Source organism: Solanum lycopersicum, chromosome 3 (genome assembly GCF_036512215.1).
Source record: "Solanum lycopersicum chromosome 3, SLM_r2.1".
NCBI lineage: Eukaryota > Viridiplantae > Streptophyta > Magnoliopsida > Solanales > Solanaceae > Solanum > Solanum lycopersicum.
This window is the reverse complement of record NC_090802.1, coordinates 7,600,345-7,623,148: the sequence shown is the minus strand read 5'-3', so window position 1 is coordinate 7,623,148 and position 22,804 is coordinate 7,600,345. Positions and strand designations below refer to the sequence as shown.

At 33.3% G+C, this 22,804-nt stretch overlaps 1 protein-coding gene and 1 non-coding gene across 2 annotated transcripts; both read left to right on the top strand.

Annotated features, from left to right (window-relative positions):
- Positions 1-9,454: 9,454 nt before the first annotated feature.
- On the top strand, positions 9,455-14,630 carry LOC101261991 (protein DETOXIFICATION 14-like). The gene is made up of 7 exons (XM_004234530.5): positions 9,455-10,008; positions 10,761-11,308; positions 12,418-12,504; positions 12,624-12,680; positions 13,229-13,467; positions 13,889-14,094; positions 14,336-14,630. Exons 1-7 carry the CDS (start codon positions 9,766-9,768, stop codon positions 14,366-14,368), a joined length of 1,413 nt encoding a protein of 470 aa, XP_004234578.1. The 5' UTR covers positions 9,455-9,765; the 3' UTR covers positions 14,369-14,630.
- A 748-nt stretch (positions 14,631-15,378) lies between these two features.
- Positions 15,379-15,452, top strand: TRNAI-AAU (transfer RNA isoleucine (anticodon AAU)). The gene has a single exon. It is a non-coding gene; the product is annotated as a tRNA-Ile (tRNA).
- The last annotated feature ends 7,352 nt before the right edge of the window (positions 15,453-22,804 follow it).

Here is a 22,804-nt window from a genome sequence, read left to right as displayed (position 1 = left end):
GTGGTAGAGGTCGTGGGAGGACGTCCTCTAGGGGAAGAGGACGAGCACCTAGCCCATCTGATACTAGGGCAGTGACTCCTCCACCGACGGAGGAAGTAATAAGAGAAGGGGAGGATGGGGAAAATGAACAAGTGCAGAATGAGGGATTGCAACCCCAACCTACCCCAGAGATGATCAATCAGGTTCTCGCCTATCTCAGTGGGTTGTCTGATCAAGGTCAGGCACCTCCAGTGTTTTCTGCACCAACACCTCCGGTTTCAGAGGTACAACATGCAGCCACTATGGCTCCTCGTATGGATGCCTCATTGGACATAGGCACGTTTCCACGTCTGACTACTGGGCCTATAATGACAAATGATCAGCATGAACTTTTCAGTAAGTTCTTGAAATTGAAACCTCCAGTCTTCAAGGGTGCTGAATCTGAGGATGCTTACGATTTTCTGGTTGACTGTCATGAGCTACTACACAAGATGGGTATAGTAGAACGGTTTGTTGTTGAGTTTGTGAGTTATCAGTTTCAAGGGAACGCCAAAATGTGGTGGCGGTCACATGTTGAGTGTCAACCAATGGAGGCACCACCTATGACTTGGGCCTCATTCTCTAGCTTGTTTATGGAGAAGTATATCCCCCGGACTTTGAGGGATAGGAAAAGGGATGAGTTCTTGAGCCTAGAGCAAGGTAGGATGTCAGTCAATGCATATGAGGCTAAGTTTCGTGCACTATCCAGATATGCCACTCAACTTTGTTTCAGTCCACAAGAGCGGATTCGTCGTTTTGTGAAGGGGTTGAGGTCAGAGTTGCGGATTTCAGCCTTACAGGTAGCGGCTACGGCAAAATCCTTCCAAGAAGTGGTAGATTTTGTAGTAGAGGTGGAAGGAGTGAAGCCAGATGAATTCACCATGGCATCGACATCAAAGAGGTTTCGAAAGGGAGGTGAGTTTAATGGTTCTTACTCTAGAGGACAGGGTTCCGGAGGTTACTCAGTTCGACCCATTCAGTCTTCACTACAGACTGTAGTTGGGGGTCCACCTCAGACCGGTCAACACTTCTCTGAGAGACCTATGCTTGACTCCAGAGAGTGTTATGGGTGTGGGGAGACTGGACATATTAGGAGAAATTGTCCAAAACAGAGTTATAGACCCTCAATGGCTAGAGGTAGAGGTGGTCATGGTAGAGGCCATCATTCTGGAGGACGTGGTGGTCGAGGTAATGGTGGTCACCAAATTGGTCGAGGTGATGGGCAAACTGGAGCCACTACATCACAACATGGTAGGGGCAATGGACAGACAAACGATAGAGCCCATTGTTACGCTTTCCCTGGGCGGTCTGAAGCGGAGGCATCTGATGCTGTCATCACAGGTAATCTTCGTGTTTGTGATTGCATGGCTTCTGTATTGTTTGATCCTGGATTCACATTTTCTTATGTATCTTCCTCATTTGCTAATGGTCTAAATTTACATTGTGAATTACTTGATATGCCTATTCGTGTTTCTACTCCGGTGGGTGAGTCTGTGGTAGTTGAAAAGGTATATAGGTCTTGTTTGGTGAACTTTGTGGGGAGCAACACTTATGTAGATTTGGTTATCTTAGAAATGGATGATTTTGATGTAATTCTGGGTATGACTTGGCTTTCTCCGCAATTTGTGATCTTGGATTGTAATGCTAAAACTGTGACGTTAGCCAAGCCTGGGACAGATCTGTTAGTGTGGGAGAGCGACTACACTTCCCATCCGGTTCGTATCATCTCTTTTTTTCGTGCTAAGAGAATGGTTAGTAAGGGTTGTTTAGCTTTCTTGGCACACCTCCGGGATGATACTATTCAAGTACCCTCGATTGAGTCGGTCTCGATAGTTCGTGAGTTTCTGGATGTGTTCCCTGCAGATCTTCCTGGTATGCCACTGGATAGGGATATTGACTTCTGTATTGATCTTGAACCGGGTACTCGCCCCATTTCTATACCCCCTTATAGAATGACTCCCGCGGAGTTAAGAGAGTTAAAAGCACAACTTCAAGAGTTGTTGAGCAAAGGCTTCATTAGACCAAGTGCATCTCCTTGGGGTGCTCCAGTTTTGTTTGTAAAGAAGAAGGATGGGAGTTTTCGGATGTGCATAGACTACCGGCAATTGAACAAGGTAACTATTAAGAACAAGTATCCTCTTCCTCGCATTGATGACTTGTTCGATCAGTTACAAGGTGCTTGTGTCTTCTCTAAGATTGACTTGAGATCCGGTTATCATCAATTGAAAATACGGGCAACGGATGTGCCAAAGACTGCTTTTCGAACGAGGTAAGGGCATTACGAATTTGTAGTGATGTCTTTTGGTCTTACGAATGCCCCTGCTGCTTTCATGAGCTTGATGAACGGGATTTTTAAGCCATATCTGGATCTCTTTGTGATCATATTCATTGATGATATATTGGTTTACTCAAAGAGCAAGAAGGAACACGAAGAGCATTTGAGAATGGTATTGGAAATGTTGAGGGAGAAAAAGCTTTATGCCAAGTTCTCTAAGTGTGAGTTTTGGCTAGATGCAGTGTCCTTCTTAGGGCACGTGGTTTCTAAGGATGGAGTGATGGTGGATCCTTCTAAGATTGAGACAGTGAAGAATTGGGTAAGGCCTACTAATGTGTCAGAAATAAGGAGCTTTGTTGGGTTAGCTAGCTACTACCGCCGATTTGTCAAGGGATTCTCTTCTATTGCTTCCCAACTGACAAACTTGACTAAGCAGAATGTTCCATTTGTATGGTCGGACGAGTGTGAAGAAAGCTTTCAGAAGCTCAAGACTTTGTTGACTACCGTACCAATCCTTACCTTGCCAGTGGAAGGTAAGAATTTCATTGTCTATTGTGATGCATCCTATTCGGGTTTGGGTGCAGTGCTAATGCAAGAGAAGAATGTGATTGCTTATGCTTCAAGACAATTAAAAGTGCATGAACGTAACTATCCAACTCATGATTTGGAATTGGCCGCGGTAGTGTTTGCATTAAAGCAATAGAGACACTATTTATATGGGGTTAAGTGTGAGGTCTACACGGATCATCGTAGCCTTCAATATGTCTTTACTCCAAAGGATTTGAACTTGAGACAGAGGAGATGGATGGAGCTACTAAAGGACTACGATATTATTATCTTGTATCATCCGGGAAAGGCTAATGTTGTGGCAGATGCCTTAAGTAGAAAGGCAGGGAGCATGGGAAGTCTAGCTCACTTGCAAGTTTCTAGACGTCCATTGGCTAGAGAGGTTCAGACTCTGGCTAACGACTTGATGAGGTTAGAAGTAAATGAGAAGGGAGGATTGTTGGCTTGTGTGGAGGCAAGATCTTCTTTCCTTGACAAGATTAAGGGAAAGCAGTTTAATGATGAAAAATTAATCCGGATCCGAGATAAAGTGTTGCGAGGAGAGGCTAAAGAAGCGATGATCGATGAGGAAGGTGTTTTGAGGATTAAGGGAAGGGTGTGTGTACCCCGTGTCGATGAGTTGATCAACACCATTCTTACAGAGGCTTATAGTTCCGGATATTCTATACATCCTGGTGCAACCAAGATGTATCGTGACCTAAAGCAACACTTTGGTGGAGTAGAATGAAGAGTGATATTGTGGATTTTATTGCCAAATGTCCAAACTGTCAACAAGTAAAGTATGAACACCAAAGGCCCGGAGGAACACTTCAGAGAATGCCCATTCCTGAATGGAAGTGGGAAAGGATTGCAATGGATTTCGTGGTTGGTCTTCCAAAGACATTGGGAAAGTTTGATTCTATTTGGGTAATTGTTGATAAGTTAACTAAGTCCGCTCACTTCATTCCGGTCAAGGTGACTTACAATGCGGAGAAGTTAGCCAAACTTTACATCTCGAAAGTGGTGCGATTGCATGGGGTTCCACTCTCCATTATATCAGATAGAGGTACGCAGTTTACATCTAAGTTTTGGAAAACATTGTATGCGGAATTGGGTACTAGGTTGGACCTTAGTACTGCGTTCCATCCTCAGATCGATGGTCAGTCTGAGTGAACGATTCAAGTGTTGGAGGATATGCTTTGCGCATGTGTGATAGAGTTTGGTAGCCATTGGGATAGCTTCTTACCCTTGGCGGAGTTTTCATACAATAAAAGCTAACACTCAAGCATTGATATGGCTCCATTTGAAGCATTGTATGGTAGGAGATGTAGGTCCCCCATTGGTTGGTTTGATGCGTTCGAGGTTAGACCTTGGGGTACTGATCTCTTGAGAGATTCAATGGAGAAGGTGAAATCTATTCAAGAAAAGCTTCTAGCGGCGCAAAGTAGACAAAAAGAATATGCAGATCGAAAGGTTAGAGACTTGGAGTTTATGGAGGGTGAACAAGTCTTGTTGAAGGTTTCGCCAATAAAAGGGGTGATGCGGTTTGGTAAGCGAGGTAAACTTAGCCCAAGGTATATTGGTCCATTTGAAGTACTTAAGCGAGTAGGGGAGGTGGCTTATGAGTTAGCCTTGCCTCAAGGGCTGTCCGGAGTGCATCCGATATTCCATGTGTCGATGTTGAAAAGATACCATGGGGATGGAAACTACATTATCCGTTGGGATTCAGTTTTGCTTGACGAGAATTTGTCTTATGAGGAGGAACCTGTTGCCATTCTAGATAGGGAAATTCGCAAGTTGAGATCAAGGGAGATTGCATCCATCAAGGTGCAATGGAAGAATCGACCGGTTGAAGAAGCAACTTGGGAGAAGGAGGTCGATATGCGAGAAAGATACCCACACCTATTTACAGACTCAGGTACTCTTTTTCGCCCTTGTTTTCCTTCTTGTGATCGTTCGGGGACGAACGATGGGTAAATTGGTATCTATTGTAACGACCTGTTTAGTCGTTTTGAACAGCAGATTTTATTTCTGGAAAAACAGGCTGAGGCGACGGACCCCACGACGGACCGTCATGGGCACGACGGACCGTCGCAGGGTCTCGTTTCAAAACACTTAGAAAATCGAAAATTGGGTACTGAAAATCGACTCTCTGAACTTCGTAACGGAATGGCAGGACGGACCGTCACAGACTCTTAAGAGAAATTGAGTCTCTGAACTCTGTGACGGGCAGCAGGACGGACCGTCGCAGGCGCGACGGGCCGTCACAGACTGCGAAATCCCATTCTGGGTCGGATTTCTTTATACGTTTTAAGAGACGTTTTGGACTATTCCTACTTTAATTATAAAGTTAGAGGGTTAATGTTAATAAGTATAATTACTTGGGGGTTAAAAGAGGTAACCTTAAGTTAATTAGTGGGTTATTATTGCCATCTTTTCTTCTTAATTATATACTAATTAGGGTAAAAGAAAGAGGGTTTTGAATAAAGAAAATAGAAAGAACAAGAGAGAGAGGGAGAATCGAACGAGGAAGAAAGAAGAACAATTCTTTGGGAATTTGCTTGCTTAATCACTAGTCTTCGGTGGAGGTAGGTTATGGTTTTTATACTATTCGTAGTAAACTGTTAATAGCGAATGATATGTATGGGTAGTATTGTAAACCCTTCTATATGCTTAATTGTCTGCTTGCATGAATGTGATTATGTAATTGTGATAAAATAAGCATGATGAAGCTATTGAATCCTGAAAAAGAAGCCCTAATCTACTTTGTTAATGATGATGCCTTGGTATAAAAGAAGGCTTGCTTGATGAACGAAAGTAGTGAGATTAGGGGATCGGGTGCCACGTTTCGGTACCAGGATAGTATATGAGGATCGGAGTGTCACGTTCTGACACCAGGATAGTATATGGATCGGGTGCCACGTTCTGGTACCAGGATAGTATATGAATCGGGTGTTACGTTCCGGTACCAGGATAGTATATGAGGATCGGAGTGTCACGTTTCGACACCAGGATAGTATATGGATCGGGTGCCACGTTCCGGTACCAGGATAGTATATGAGGATCGAAGTGTCACGTTCCGACACCAGGATAAAATGAGGATCGGAGTGTCACGTTCCGACACCAGGATAGTATATTGAGGAGCGGAGTGTCACGTACCGACACGAGGGGAATAAAGATAATGAATCTTGAAAGATGTTAATATATTCAATCTAATGAACCTAATTCCCAAATGAGTATGATGAGGAGGCGTGAGTCCTCATCGATGTGCTTGGTGTATGACCAAGGGTTATGGTAATTGTAAATGCTGCATGCTAAGGATATTAGTTGATTTTATGATATTGCTTAATATATATTGTTTTCTATTTTGAGTTGGCCGATGATACCTACTCAGTACTTGTGTTTGTACTGACCCCCTACTTTTATGTTTTCTTCTTGTTTCTTTGTGGAGTGCAGCAAACGTGTCGTCATCTTCGACTCAACAGTAACTCTAGCCAGTCTTCATTACTCCGGATATCAGGGTGAGCTAATGCTTCTAGCTTGGACTGGATCTTCCTCTTCATGTCTTGATGCCTTGAAGTTCCGGCATGGACTAGCTTTTATGTATTTTTAGCTTCTTAGAAACTCTTAGATTTAGTAATTTGATCATAGATGTTCTTGTGATGATGACTTCCAGATTTTGGGAAATAATAGTTATTGAATTGGTTTTTATTAATGAGTTTAAGTCTTCCGCATTATTTTATGATGATATTACATTGAAATGTTAAGGTTTAGATTGGTTGGTTCGCTCACATAGGAGGGTAAGTGTGGGTGCCAGTCACGGCCCGGTTTTGGGTCGTGACAAGACCTTTTGCGAATAAAAGAGAAAATACATTGCACATGTTATTGTGTTTCTCAAACTAATAAGTGATAATTTAGGTATAAAGAGAAAATTACATGGGATGGCAAACATTCATAGCTAATTATATTATAGGGGTATAGTTTAATTTATTTACCTTATATAATTATATTTTATTTTTATTTGCTATATTTAATGGAGTCCACAACCTATTATATAACCAATGGTATAAAAACATTATTTTCTAATTTTGTATATAATTATACACAAAACAATTTTCTCTCTCCTTTTCACATTCCAAATTTTTCTCCTACATTTAATACTTCAGCTATCCGGTTTGAAATTCAAATTGTTGTCCAAAATTAGATTACTCCCTCCCGAAGTTGAAGTCAACTTCGTAAGTACTCCTTAATTTTAGTTGTTTACCTCTTTTTTTTTTACTTATTCAAAATTTGTATATGTGTTCTGTTTATTTTTTTCCATATATTTTGATGAAATAATCGATTTTTTGTTCTTGATAGATCTAAAATTGGTCACACAATGAATGAATCATCTTCATCTTTGAGGATTACCAGAGGGATTCCTTTGCATGTCAATGTTGTTAACATTTTACCATCGTTTTCAATGGGGTTAACTCAAGATTTTGGGTTTGATGTAGGGTCATTGGGAAAATCAAATCAAGTTATACAAGAACAAACAATGGAAGAGCTTAGATCAAAGGAAAAAAACGACCCTACGGCAGTTCAACAAGCTATTAACAATGCCAAAGCTAGAGGCATTAAAATAGTACAAGGAAGAAGAAAGAGGAAAGCTGTAAACATTGAATCAGAGGAAAATGCTTCTGAAGTTGTCGAATCTGAAGAACATAATATTCATGAGGTACCGTATTAAAACACAAAGTTAGATACAATTTTTTGGTTAATTAGATGTCAATATACAAAAATAATTACTTAAGTATTGTATATAGTATAATTGCATGTTTAGTAATTGTATATAGTATATTGCATATTTATGTTATTTTTATTTTTTGTATATATATACAAAAAAGTAATTGGACTTAGTTATACAGATGAATTTTTTTTATATATGATTAGAATTTGTATATTCTATTAGTTATATACAAATTATTGAAGTTAGTATATATTAAGTTTATATACATATACAAAAATTGATATGTACATTTCTGTTTTAATAGCTGGTAGTAGGGAATTGTATATGAAAGGCTCATTATTTTTTTTTATATACATATGTACACAAAGTAATTGGATTTAGTTATATAGATGAGAAAATATCATATGCGATTATAATTTGTATATTGTAGTAGTTATATACAAATTATTGAAGTTAGTATATATTAACTTTATATATTATTGGAGTATATAAAAAGTCATTTAGAAACTTGTATATAATGTAACGTTTAACTAATATATTCATGTACAGATATAAATATACAAAAAAGGTAAGTTCATATATATATACAATTTTTTTTTGAATTTGAACGTTTAGCTTAAAAAAAGGGACGTTTCCCTAAAATTGTGGCATTATCTAAATTTATTGTTAGCATATTTAAAGCTTCAGTTACAAATCACTTTTTAAAATATAATTGTATAAATAAAAAAAAACATTATATACAAAATTAAAGATACCTAAAATAACTAAACTATACCCATATAAAGTAATTAGGTAAATTATACCCATATAATATTATTTAATCTAATAAGTTTGCCATATATGAAATTTTTCCATAAAATTAACACTCTTAAAAATCTACCCCATCCCAAAACCTTTTTAAAACTAAAATTTTTATTTCTGTTATATTCAGTACAAGTAGAAAAGATATACTTTACCAAAAATATGTACACATTTAATACAAAACGAGAAAAATATATATAAAAAAATAAAAACAAATTATGAGCTAAGGGTTAGACGGGGTGGGGTAATTTTATTTTTTTATAAAAATAGTATCAATTCTTTTTAAGGAGTGAGGGAAGGAGTGGCATCTGAATTTTTAAAAAATATTTTCTGACAGAGTTTTAAAAAATAAGCAAACAAAGGAGAGAATGCATTACACATATCAGTGTATTTTTCAAACTAATAAGTAATAATTTAGATATACAATACATTCTCTTAATAGCTTAAACATGAAATAAAAAAAAGACATTTCATATGTTATTGACACTTATTTTTTATTTAAACCTCAAAAATATATTAATTTGATAATAACTTAGTAACGTAAACGAAAAGTCTAACAACAACCCCAAGTAAGAACATAGAAAAAGACTAAGAGGGATGGTATAGATGTAGGGTAAGTGATTGTTAAAAGATAATTATAGATTCCATATGTCTACAATTTATGATTTGTCTAAAACTAAAAATACATAATAAGTATTTAAATATATCTAATAATGTGATTTTAAATATATCATATAAATAGTAATAATAGTCATAAGAAGAAGAAAAAAATATTCATTTTGAAAACATACTAAAATTAAAAGTAAACAGTTGAGGAAATTATCATATTGACTTTTAACATATGTGTCAAGTTAAACATGAATAAGTATATATAAATAAAAGATCAAATTTTAAGTGTTTCTATATACATTAAAGTTTTGGGGTTAAAAATAAATAATACTTTATTAAGTCTTGCTTCTTAATAGGTGTGGTGTATCAAGTCAGATATATATAAGTAAACATAAACGAAATATCAAATCTAAAAATGTGTGCGTGCACACACATACATACATATATATATTAAAGTTTTTGCCCAAAAAATAAACATCGTTCAATACACATGTTATTTCTTAAATATATCAAATCAATAAAAATGAATAATCAAATCTCACATACCATTTTATTCACATTTCTCTTCTTGATAGATGTATCAAGTCTATGTGAACAAGTAAACATAAGCAAAAGGTCAAATCTCAGATGTATATAATATATATATAGTTTTGTCCCTAAAAATGAATACCACTCTCTATACATGTTGTTTCTTAAATATATCAAGTCAAATATGAACGAAAAGATCAAATCTCGTTCACATATATACCAAAGCTAAGTTAAAAGTCAAGAGAGAGTAATTTTAGCTATGGAAGAAGGTCTTCTATTGCCAGAAAAGAGGGAAAGTTTGAAGACAATTACAACATGGGGTTCCTTGTTAGAGGCAATGAAAAAGGTGTGTTACATAGCCATACCAATGATAGTGGTCAATGTTACACAACACCTAATAAGAGTTTTGTCAATGATGATGCTTGGTCATTTAAGTGAACTTTCACTCTCTGGTGCTTCTGTTGCTACCTCTCTCACCAATGTTACTGGATTTAGTCTCCTTGTAAGTATCCTAGTTTTCACTTACCTTGTTTGATGTAGTGGATTAATTAACCATTTTTGCTAGTTTTTTGTTTGAATTCATCCAAAATTTGACATTTTTCTTAGTTGTATTATGTTGGATTAGTTATTCGTTGCTCTTTTTTCACATGTCAGAAGCATGAAAAGATGTTTTTTGAAGATAGGGAAAGAAGCTATTTGATTAATCCAGGAGGATACTACTGGTAAAGCCCGCTTCCCTAGGAGTGTGCTATTGGGCGAAGCACAAAAGTAGTACAACAAAAGACTACTACACTAGAAAGAGAAGAATTAAATATTTCTTCAATTATCACTTGAGCATGTAAAAAAGTCAGGTTTATAATAACACAACCAAAAAAAGAAAATCATTTTTAATAGGATTTCACTAGAAAAGAAGAAATAATGGACTATCTAGATTGGCTATTATTACATTTTATGAAAAATGTAGAGGTATATAGAATGAAGGGTAGCCAGTTAAATATATCTTTCATCAAGAAATTTTATTGAATATATTAAACTATAATTTGTACATAGGTCAAAAATTACCAAAATCTTGAACATCTTTACCAAAATCCTTAATTTTCCCTGATAAATTAGACTAAGCTAATTTCTCGTTCAAACTTTGTATATATGTATTAGGAAATCCATTGAATATTTATAAATATGTGACTGTGAATATTACCGTGAGATTGTTGTATAAATTTCAAATCCTGAATCCGCTTTAATGTTGCCATGCAGGTAGGAATGGCTAGTGGCTTAGAAACACTTTGTGGACAAGCATATGGAGCTAAACAATACAAGAAATTAGGCATTTACACTACTGGAGCTATCATATCTCTCCTTTTAGTTTGCATACCAATATCTATACTATGGTTATTTATGGACAAAATTCTTATTTTCATGCATCAAGATCCTTTGATTTCTAGAGAAGCAGGAAAATATTCAATCTGGCTATTAATTTCACTCTTCCCTTTCGCGATTTTGCAAGCGGTCACACGTTACTTGCAAACTCAAAGCTTGATTCTCCCTATGGTTGTTAGCTCTATTGCAACACTATGTTTTCATGTCCCAATTTGTTGGTTATGTGTGTTCACCTTGGATTTTGGAAGTGTTGGAGCTGCATTTGCAATTGGTTTATCATATTGGTTCAATTTGTTGATTCTTGGATTATATGTGAAGTATTCTAAATCATGTGAAAAGACTAGACTTTATTTCTCAAAAGAAGAAGTTCTTGCTAGCATAAGAGAGTTCTTCCCTTTGGCTATTCCTTCTGCTTGCATGGTTTGGTAAGTTTTCTTCTTACTCGTTTTTCGATTTATTTGTTGTATTTTCATTTAAAATCACAAAATGCAAATGATGTTTTAGTACACTACGCACATCTTTAGTTTATGATGCCAAGGTTCAACATTCTCTTTATATTGAGTCAAACTAAGACAAACACACAGAGAAAGTATATACGCCTAGCGAATCCTTGCTTGCTTTACTTCTTGATAGGCAAGTGGATGAATTGACTTGTTAAATTGTTGTTACATTGTATGATCATCTACTTTAATATTTAAACAAGTAACTAATTAAACGGTTAAACTTTTATTTAGTCAATTGAGTTTTTAGTCGGTTGGTTACACTAAATTTCTATAAATATTGAATTGTGTATTTAATTTTTATTCTATAGTAATTTAAGATTGTTATACACTTAATTCACAGGGACCCAATAACTGTCATATTTATATCTCAATAGACTTTTCATACGTGGGCTCAACTCTTTTTTATGGTCCAAAGGCGTAAAATTATTTTTGATAAATGTGTGATGCTGAACACTCTAACCTTAGACCTTTGCAAGGAGAGTTAGTGAAAGGTCAATTTTGGTGAACCAAAAGAATCTTCTGTCAATTTCCTCTCTCTATATAATAGATTACTCGATACTGTTTTAATGTCAAAATCAAATAGCGATCTTAAGTTTTAATAATTGTTATTTTATAAAGTTTATTAACTCTTTTTAATGATATAATCATAAATATATAATTGTTTACTTTTATATAAATATAATAGCCTAATTTGCCTAAAATTTTGTGAATTGAGCTTAAGATAATTTGATTTGAGTCAATCTCAGCTTATTGAAGTCTTAATCTATTTTAAAAGAATCTGCAATTGAATCTAATTTAATTATCAATTCCCATCTATTTTAAGATTCTTTATTCACATTAATGTGATGTATATTCTCATATTGAAGATATGAGTTATTATTTATTTTATATTTTCTAGAATTTATTTATTCTTAACCCAATGCTCATGACGTACTATGGATGACGGATAATAAACTAGCCCAATTATTTTTCAATTTATTTTAATCCCAACCCGTTCATTTGATAAGCCGTAATGGTTATGATTGTTGCAGTCTTGAATGGTGGACGTTTGAGATAGTGATATTGCTAGCTGGTGTGTTGCCAAATCCTCAGCTTGAGACTTCTGTGCTTTCCATATGGTAATTATTAAAACTAATTCATTTTCTTATCTTTCATTATTTTATAATTAAACATAAATTAATTACTAATTATGTATTTTATGATATGTGAGTGACTTTTTATTTTTTTATTTTTACAGCCTACTTATTGCTTCCACTCATTACTTCTTACCATTTTCCCTTGGTGCTGGAGCAAGGTTTGGATCCCTCTGCTGATTTTTATATACTATTATTCATATTTGTTTCAATATATATGATACTTTTTAAATTGTCAGAGTTAAATAAATTTTATTTACATAATTCTTTTAATATTTTAAAATTATCAATTATTGCGATATATATCTTTTTACTTTTAAATCTATAAATTTAACTTTGAAATATCAATTTTATCTTTTATGAGATAATTTATAACACACAAATATATATTTTAAAAGTTTTCCCCAAATTTCGTGTTTAATCAAATCACATTACATAAATTAACATTAAAAAAGTAACCTATCTTGATTCTTTCGATGAAAATTTTGATTTTAACATGATAAAAAAAATTCACTAGTATATTATAAGCTTTTCCTCATGGGCAGAGCTACCTTAGGCGAAGGGTGGTCCAACACAAACTACTCGCCGAAAATTATGTAGTATAGAAAGATTAAATATAGCGTTTATTTCATTTTATAAGTTTATAGCAAAAGAATTTACATATTCTTCGTTAAATTTCTGACTCTATCACTGCTATTTTTCCTTGTAGCACGAGGGTGTCTAATGAACTAGGAGCAGGAAATGATGAGGCAGCTAAAATGGCAGTTAGGGCTGCACTTACGATTTCAATGGCAGATGCAATAATTTCTGGGACTCTATTTTATTGTTGCCGTCATATTGTTGGATATGCATTTAGTAATGAAAAGGAAGTTGTTGATTATATAAGTGAAATGGCTCCTTTTCTATGCATCTTGATGGTATCTGACTGCATACAAGGGGTACTTTCTGGTATGTTATATTCTCGATTTCGTCGCTCAATTAATAGTTATCATTTTTTTAAAAGTTATTTTTACTTTTGTTATTCAGTGACAATCTGAGAAATCAATTCCATATGTCTTATCAAATGATCGGTGACTAAGCTTATATTAATCTTATGTTTAAATGTGTAACATATATAAAACTATGATTTTATATCAAATATTTAAATATGTGATTTTTGAGATCATGATTTTAAGTCTGTTTTCTCTTTCTCACCACTTGCCATACTATAGTGCTTTTTCATATGAAAAAAAGGTATGGAGTGACAAAGTGCTAATATGACAAGTGACATATGTATAATTCAGTTATTTTTATATGACAAAAGATAATTTTATAAGTAACTTGTTATCTTAAATAAAATTGAATGATCATACGTGAAATCATACGACAGGAGTTGCAAGAGGAAGTGGATGGCAACATTTGGGAGCATATGTAAATCTTGGGTCATTTTATTTGGCTGGAATTCCAACAGCAATAGTATGTGGTTTCTTATTTCATTTACAAGGGAAGGGACTTTGGATTGGACTCAATGTGGGAAATGTACTTCAATCTCTTCTACTTTCCATCATAACAAGTTTTACTGATTGGAAAAAACAGGTACAAAATCTCTTCGTTTCAGTTTATTTGTCTGATTTAGAACATGACATGAAATTTAAGAAAAAAAGATTTTTTTTTTGGAATCTTGTGAGTTTAAATCATGCTATGCAAAAAGTTAAGATAAATTATCAAAAAAAGAAAGACCATACATTTTCATTTGAAACAGATTAAAAAAACGAATTAAAAGTAACATTTTTGGAAATTACTTTTGTGACTAACAATATTGTTATTCGATTTGCAGGCATCAATAGCTAGGGAAAGAATCTTTTATTGAAGAGAAGTACTGAAAAAAGGAAAAAAAAATTGGTTATTTTTGGCATTATAGCACTTCAATTTATTTGTTTTAAGCAAATATGGTGTTTGTAGCAAAATGTTTGACTAATTATTGTTCAATTTCACGAGGCTAAAATGCTAACGAAGAGTTGAAAAACTTTATTAGTTTTTCTTTTTTTGTTATTGTGACATTAGAATATAAAAATGAATAAATGTTGATCTTTAGTGTTTTTACACTATGTTTGGATCATTGTTATTTATTACATTGTATTGTATCGTTACTATGCCTATAATGTTTGTTTTGATTGTTACTTAAAAATGTATTGTATTGTATTACTAAATTTCATTGTTACGTAACAATAAAAATCCCTATTTTATGTTACGTAACAATAAAAATCCCTATTTTATGAAACAACCAATTTGGTGTGTTCCCATTTTTACTTAATTTCTTTTTTCAATTATATATTTACATAATATTTCAAAATACTATTTTACCCTTTATCTTAATTATTTAAATCTAGTTAAACCTCCTATCCTAGAATAATTAGCATATTTTAGTTAATTTATAAATTACAATACAATACGATACGATCAAACCAAACAATTAAAATTTTATTAAACAACGACAAATAATACAGTCTAGCCAAACATTGTATCTACCATACAATACAGTACAATAAAGTACAATACAAACAATACATTATGAAAGAATGATCCAACCAAAGTGTTATTTTCTTTCTTGTTTGGTTGTGCCCCACGGGCAACATCAAAAAGTAAAAGATCAATTCTTTTGAAGAGGTAATATTTTAGTTATAACTTTTTTCAGAGAAAATTATTTAAATTTCATTTTTTAACTCAAAAATTATTTATTTATGAACTATTTTCTCAGAAAATCACTCAATTATGGATTCTTTTATCAAAAGTCGCTCAATTTTAAATTTTAACTCAAAAATCACACAACTAAGATTGTTTTACTTACAAAACCAAAACACCACACATATTAAACATTAAGGCCCATTAGCTCAGTTGGTTAGAGCGTCGTGCTAATAACGCGAAGGTCGCAGGTTCGAGACCTGCATGGGCCATTCATTTTTTTTGGTCAAATCAAATAAATTGAAATAGATGAAATAGTTAAGAGTACCCTACTACAAACACAGATTTCTTTTCATTATTATCTTGAAACAAGAAGCTGAGTATAGACAATTTTGGATTATGTTTTGCTAATTATTTTCTTGAAAAAATAAGCATATAAACAAGTTTGCCATTATTTTTTTTGTCAAATCAAATAAATTGAAACGGACGAAATAGTTAAGAGTACCCTACTACTTACCCACAAATTTCTTTTCATTAGTATCTTCAAATAAGAAGCTGAGCGTAGACAATTTGAATAATGATTTGCTCATTATTTTCTTGAAAAAAAATAAGCATATAAAAAAGTTTGAATAGTAAACAACAAGAAGAGTACACAATTGGCCATCCAAGTCGACGCTATCCATGACTTTTTGGATATTATTTAAGACTTGAACTCAAAATAATTGCATATTCTTTTTAAGAGCGGGATCAACTATGTTATGTAGACTATTGTTACTAATGCTTGTAGTAACGTCTCTAAACTACGAGCTAGAACATTTTTTATTATTAATTAATTCAAAAATAAGTCAAGTCAATATTTTTTATTAGAACTATTGAAAATTAGTTGCACTGCTGCATCAGTGTTTTAAAAGACTCAGTTGGGACTCATCTCGGGGTTTGTACTAGGGTGGGGCTCTAGCAACAATGCCCCAAACTCAAGTGTTGGGCTTAGTTATGTAAGACTTATATCTAAGCGTCTAATTGTACACGTACCCCCAACGCTCGAGGCTCGCTTTATATATCTTACACAAATAATGTGTTGCAAGCTTTAGTTAACATTATTGACCTCATAATTTTTGAATAAGTGAATGATACTTAATAAATATTTTTATCTATAGAAATAAGAAGATCAAGAGTAACTCAAATAACAAGTTATAGTATTGCATCTTTAATATTTGGTAACACTGTGAAGGTGATGATTTAGTAAGTAACATTTTTTTTAAGAATACGTAGCAAAATTAAACTTTTTCACTTATCATTGGTCTTTATGGTTTTAGCATATGTCTCAAAATTATCATATTTTATTTAACTATTTGAAAGTAATTTTATTCATGATGGAGTGGTGTTTTTAATATAATAGTAGTAAGTTTTTTTTCTTTGGGGGGTGGCTAGGGAGATGAGGTAAATTATACAGTATGATAAAAATATATTTAAATAAATATTTTTTTATTATAAAAAGTTAAGATATTATATTATTATACTTTAAAACCTCTATAAATTAATATAGGTGGGATCATAAAATTTTATTATTTTATAAAAATATTATTTAATTGTTCAAAACATTTTATCTTACTAATTTATGTATCATATTTATTGAATTGTTACTATCGTGCAAACAAAAGAGCATGGATGACAAATGTGCTTTTGATAAATATATTCGTTGGCTTGACCAAAAAATGCTTGGTAGACGAGTTTTGCTTATGGTAGATAATTGTCCAGTCCATAATAGAAGTATTGAAGGACTACAAAATGTTGAATTGTTTTTCTTGCCACACAACATGAACCTTGTGATGCTATTATCGAAATCACAGGCACAACACTAAGGGAAAGGGTGTAACAGCTAATTCTGTGAGATTCACCTATGATGGGACTGCTGTCTATCAGAAAGGGGAATCAGGCTCTCAATTTGATGCACAGGGAGGTCAAAACATCAGCATCACCAAGGAACAATATGATCAGGTTGCTCAAATGTCAGACCAGTTCCAAGGTACCAACACTGTGGCGGATTAGAATGATGTATCATGTAACTTTGCAGGTATCTTTGCTTGTTATTTCTCTCATGATGTTATTAAACTCTCATGTGAATGTTTCAAAACAAAGACTGACTTATTAATATTAGACTCAGGAGTTTCTCACCATATGACTTTTAATAAAAACCATCTTGTAAATGTAATCACTCTCCCATATCCTATGTTATTTAGCTTACCAAATGAATATAGAGTCAAAGTTACAGAGTTGGGTATTGTAAATCTTACTTCCAAGATCACTTTATCCGGAGTACTTTATGCTCCTTCTTTCAAATACAACCTCATCTCCATAAATTCTCTAGTAGATCACCTCAAATGAACTATTTCCTTTTTTAACAATTCTTGTATACTACAGGCCCCTTCACTGAAGAGGCATCTGAAAATTGGTAAAGTTCATGATGATCTATACTTCCTTTGCTCAGACTGTCTACAAAAGATCAGCTTCAGTGCACAACAACACTCTACTTCAGGTTTTCCTTTACCTAGTAATAAAATACATTGTCAATATGTTTCTCATTCATGTTCTTCTCATTCAAATGTACTGAACTCTTCTTTTGTAACAATAAAGAAAATGTGTTAGACAATTCCTTCAATTCTTTTCCTACTGATAGTACAAATTTATTGTGGCATTACGGACTTGGTCATGTACCCTTTGTGAAAATGAAAGGCATATCCTTTATACCTGTGAATTTTTCACCAAAACAACCTTTCTTTTGCCCTATATGTCCAATGGCCAAACAATCTAGATTACCATTTCCACCTAAGTCTAACAGCAGTACCATCATTTTCGAATTACTGCATGTTGACCTTTGGGGCCCTTACCAAACACCAACTCATGACAATTTCAAGTATTTTATCACCTTGGTTGATGATTTCAGCAAATCAACTTGGACACATCTTCTAAGCAGTAAAAGTAATTCTTTACATATCTTCAAAGCCTTTATCCTCATGGTTGAGAATCAATTCAAAACCACCATTAAAACAATTAGATCAGATAATGGGTTGGAGTTTACTAATAATGAGTCCATTATGTTTTTCCAGAACAAGGGAATTATAAAAAATCTTGTTCATATACATCCCAACAAAATGGAATAGTAGAAAAAAAACATAAATACATACTTGAAATAGCAAGAGCTCTCATTTTTCAATCCACACTTCCAGTAAAATATTGGGGTAAGTGTATACTTACCTCCACATATCTCATCAATAGACTTCCCTCTTCCCCTTTCCACAATAAGTGTCCTTATGAGATTTTATATCAACGCAAACCTTTTTACTCACACCTCAAGAGTTTTGGTTGTCTATGTTACCCCACCATTCAAAAAACCCATCGAATCAAATTTTAACCAAAGGCCATGCCACATGTATTTGTTGGATATCTTTCTGCCACAAAGGGTTACAAAGTTATTAAATTCGTCCACTCAGAAAATCCATGTATCAAGGGATATTATTTTTCAGAAAATCATTTTTCGTTTTGCCATGACCAAATATACTGCCCAGTTTACATCTTTCCCTTTTCATTCTACGTTTCTTAATGATTATCCTTTGTCATATAATGATACTTGTGGTTCTTCTCCCTCTCCACAAAATGACCAGGACCAAATACATGCTGATGATATTCTTGTTAATGCACCTGCTGTTGACATCACATCATCTTAACCTTTTCCTTCCACCACATCATCTCAACCTGTTCCTTCCACTTTAATTCCACATATTTTACCTATTGACACATTCTCCATTCCTCTTAGAAAATCACAAAGAGCACACAAAGTTCCTACATATTTGTCTGATTATGTGCACACAATTTCTTCTCCAGCTACATCAACCGCACCAACTTCTTCATCCCTCACAACCCTGTTTTCCCTTAAGAGTCATGTCTCACATGTTGTTCGTGACAGTCAGTCTTTTGTGATGAATGTCTCTCATAATTGTGAACCTAACTCATTTGAGGAAGCATCCATGGATCCTGCATGGCAAAGAGCTATGACACAAGAATTTACTGCCTTACATGATAACAACACTTGGACTCTCACTACTCTACCAATTGACAAAAAGGCTATTGGATGTAGGTGGATTTACAAAGTTAAATATAAGGCATATGGGAGTATAGAAAGGTATATGTTAGACTATATAGAGACTTTTTCATCTGTTGTCAAGATGATGACTGTGTGGGCACTCATTGCCACTGCTGCAAAGAAACAGTGGGATATATATCAGCTTGATGTTGACAATGCATTTTGTCATGGCAATCTTCATGAGGAAGTATATATAAATGTACCACAAGGTCTAGTCAATCCTCACAAAAATGTAGTTTGTAGAATCAACAAGTCACTGTATGACTTAAAACAGGCTAGTAGACAGTGGTATGAAAAACTGACTGCAACACTTCACACAAGAGGTTATGTTCATTCTTTCCATGATTACTCTTTGTTTTGTAGGAAAAGAGGTACATCTACTATTTTTCTAGGTGTTTATGTTGATGACATGTTGCTGAAAGGAAAAAAACATTGCTGAAATTAATGAGCTCAAAAGGTTTCTTGACAATAAGTTTAAAATCAAATATCTTGGAAGCTACTTTACTTCTTGGATCTGGAAGTTCTGTACAAAGATGATGGAATTTTAATATCTCAAAGTAAATTTGTGTTTGACCTTCTTAAGTAATTCAAATGTGATCACATGACCCCCTTGTCTTCTCCCCTTGATCCAAATGTCAAACTTCGATCACATGAAGGGAAAGCCATCGCTGATCTTACTTATTATAGAAAGCTAGTTGGCAAGTTGAATTTTCTTAAAAACACTAGACTTGATCTTACTTATGGTGTACAACTTCTTAGTCAATACATGCAGGATCCTAGGGAACCTCATCTACACGCTGCCTTCCACATGCTTAGATATCTCAAGAAGGATCCCACTTTAGGTGTTTTTATGTCCTCATCTGCAGATTTTGGGGTTCAGGCTTATTGTGATTCTGACTGGGTGCATGTCTTGACTCAAGGAGGTCGGTTAGTGGTTGTATTGTATTATTGGATGATAGCCCTGTTAGCTGGAAGTCTAAGAAACAAGAAACAATTTTCGTTTCCTCGGCCAAAGCAGAGTACCGATCCTTCAGAAAGATTATAGGTGAATTAACTTGGTTGCAAATGTTATTTTCAGAACTGAGTGTACCTCAAACTGGACCATTCTTGGTGTATTGTGATAGCCAGGCAGCTATTCATATTGTAAGGAATCTGGTATTGCATGAACATATGAAGCATTTTGAGGTGGATTGCCACTTTGTAAGGACTAAATTGCAAGAGGGGCTCATTACTTTGCGCCACATTGCCACTACTGCTTAATTAACTGATATTCTTACCAATGCTCTCACTGGTGTTAAAAATTCTACTCTCTTAGCCAAGTTGGCTTCGATGACTTCTCTTCCAACTTGAGGGGGGGGGGGGTTATTGCGATTAAGTATTTTAAATTAGTGTGCATGACATGTTAATTACATTGAGTTTGTTAGAGTTTGTTATACACAGCTGTCAATCGTGTTACTGTTATTTCAAATTAGTAAGATTTAAATATTTTCTTACTCAGCTGTATAAATACAGTGTGTGAACTACCATTGAAGGGAACAAGTTAATACACAGTCTTTTTCTTCTTCTCTCATTTTTGAGCTATGTGTTCTCTTCTCTAATGGAGGTTTTTATCCTCTCAAATCTCTCATTCTAACAAATGTTTCTTTAGGAAATATTGATAAACATCTGAATGTAAAATCATAATTAGGTGCTTTGAAATCCATATATTCTTACAATATGTTTTTAAAAATAAAAATAAAATAAAAAATTAATAATATTTATATTAGAAAATAAAATTTTGATCTTTAGTTATCAGTATATTAATCTTATATAATATGTATAGAGTATTCAATTAATTAATACTTGTATTTCATGAATTAGAGATGAGATAAGAATATATATTGGTGTTTAATTGTATGAGAAGTTAAAATATAATATAATATAGATAAGAAAAAAAAGAAAAATTAAATTAAAACAAAGTTAAATAAATAATTTTCTTTTTCTTACCAACTTCTTTTGTAAACCTTACAAATTTATTTGTATACTTTTATGAAAGAATGATTAACATTTTTGAATAATTTACTTAAGAATTTTGAAAATAACCAGGTAATAATTGCACATAGAGGTTTTCTATTAAATTTTGTTTGGTAAAAATATATAAAAGAATTAGATGTTTTTTTATATAATTTTCATAAATTCTCGTGTAATTTATATATTTGTTTTGTAGAAACATAAGTTTGATGAATTACATAGGTCTATTATTTTTTAAGATGATTTAATGACTTGACATATCAACAAGAATAGAAGGAGACTTTTAAGGTATTTAATGTTGTTTTTTTTGGACTAAAAATGTAATATTATTCACTTCCTTTTTTTTAGAAAAAATATATTGTAAGCATGAATTTCAAAATACACATTTTATATTATTCTAATAGTTAATTGACCTTTAATATTATTGATTCAATTTATGATTAATTGATGTAAGTTAACATTCATGAGTGATTTGTATATCAATATTTTTATTTTGAATGTATGTTATAAGTATTCAAAATTGATGATATTATAGTACATTTTAAAAACTTATTCTTCATAACATAAAAAAATAAAAAGTTTAATTATAATAAAAAGTTTGTATGGAAAATAGTTCTAAATAAACTAATTTATTTATTTATTTTTTTTTAAAATATGATCATAATTTTAGTTAAGTGAGTTTAATGAATTAAACTAGTCTATTATTAAAAAAAAAACTTAAATGACATGTCATGCCAACTAGAAGAGAGTGAACATTTTGAAGTGTCAAGCATATTTTGAGAAAAATGGTGATATTTAACTGATATTTTGATCTTAAATGAAACATAAATGATATTTCAAGGCAAATCTATTGAAATATAGATATGATGATGTGTAGTTTTATGGTTGGTTAGTTCAAATATTAGTTGGAGTCACATGTGTTAGTTAGAATCACATGGTTGTCACACATTTTCCATTTTTCTGTTATGCTTTCCATTTTTCTGTTAGTGTTAGTTATAGTTAGTTGAGTAGTTAGTTTTGATTCTCTATATATATAAATAATACAACATAGATGTAAACAAGATGAATCAATAAGAAAAAGGAAGACAGATTACTTACATATTCTCCCTGCAAAACTATCTCTACGTTTCTTTCTTTCTTCTTCTTCTTCTTCTGTTCCTCTGTGTTTCTGTGTGTGTGTGAGTTCACAAATTTTAATATGGTATCAGAGCATTGATCAAAGGATTTCTCAAGGTTTTGAATCTGTAATTTTGGTAATTGTTGAAGCTGCAACAATGGTGGAATCAGAGAGTACAGAGGTAGAAGACAATCCCCAGTCGAATCACAACCATCCACTTCATTTTCAAGCATCAGACATACCTGGTGTTGCCTTGATTCCAATGAAGCTCACAGGACCAGAGAATTATGGTGTGTGGAGCAGATATATGCGATTAGCACTACTAGTCAAAAATAAACTTGGATTTGTTGATGGCA

Bases quoted from the DNA above. Each gene is read 5' to 3' on its own strand.
- LOC101261991 (XM_004234530.5), top strand. From the start codon at position 9,766: ATGGAAGAAGGTCTTCTATTGCCAGAAAAGAGGGAAAGTTTGAAGACA. The intron at 11,309-12,417 runs GTAAGTTTTCTT...TGATTGTTGCAG, and splicing joins CCTTCTGCTTGCATGGTTTG to TCTTGAATGGTGGACGTTTG. The intron at 12,505-12,623 runs GTAATTATTAAA...TTATTTTTACAG, and splicing joins ACTTCTGTGCTTTCCATATG to CCTACTTATTGCTTCCACTC.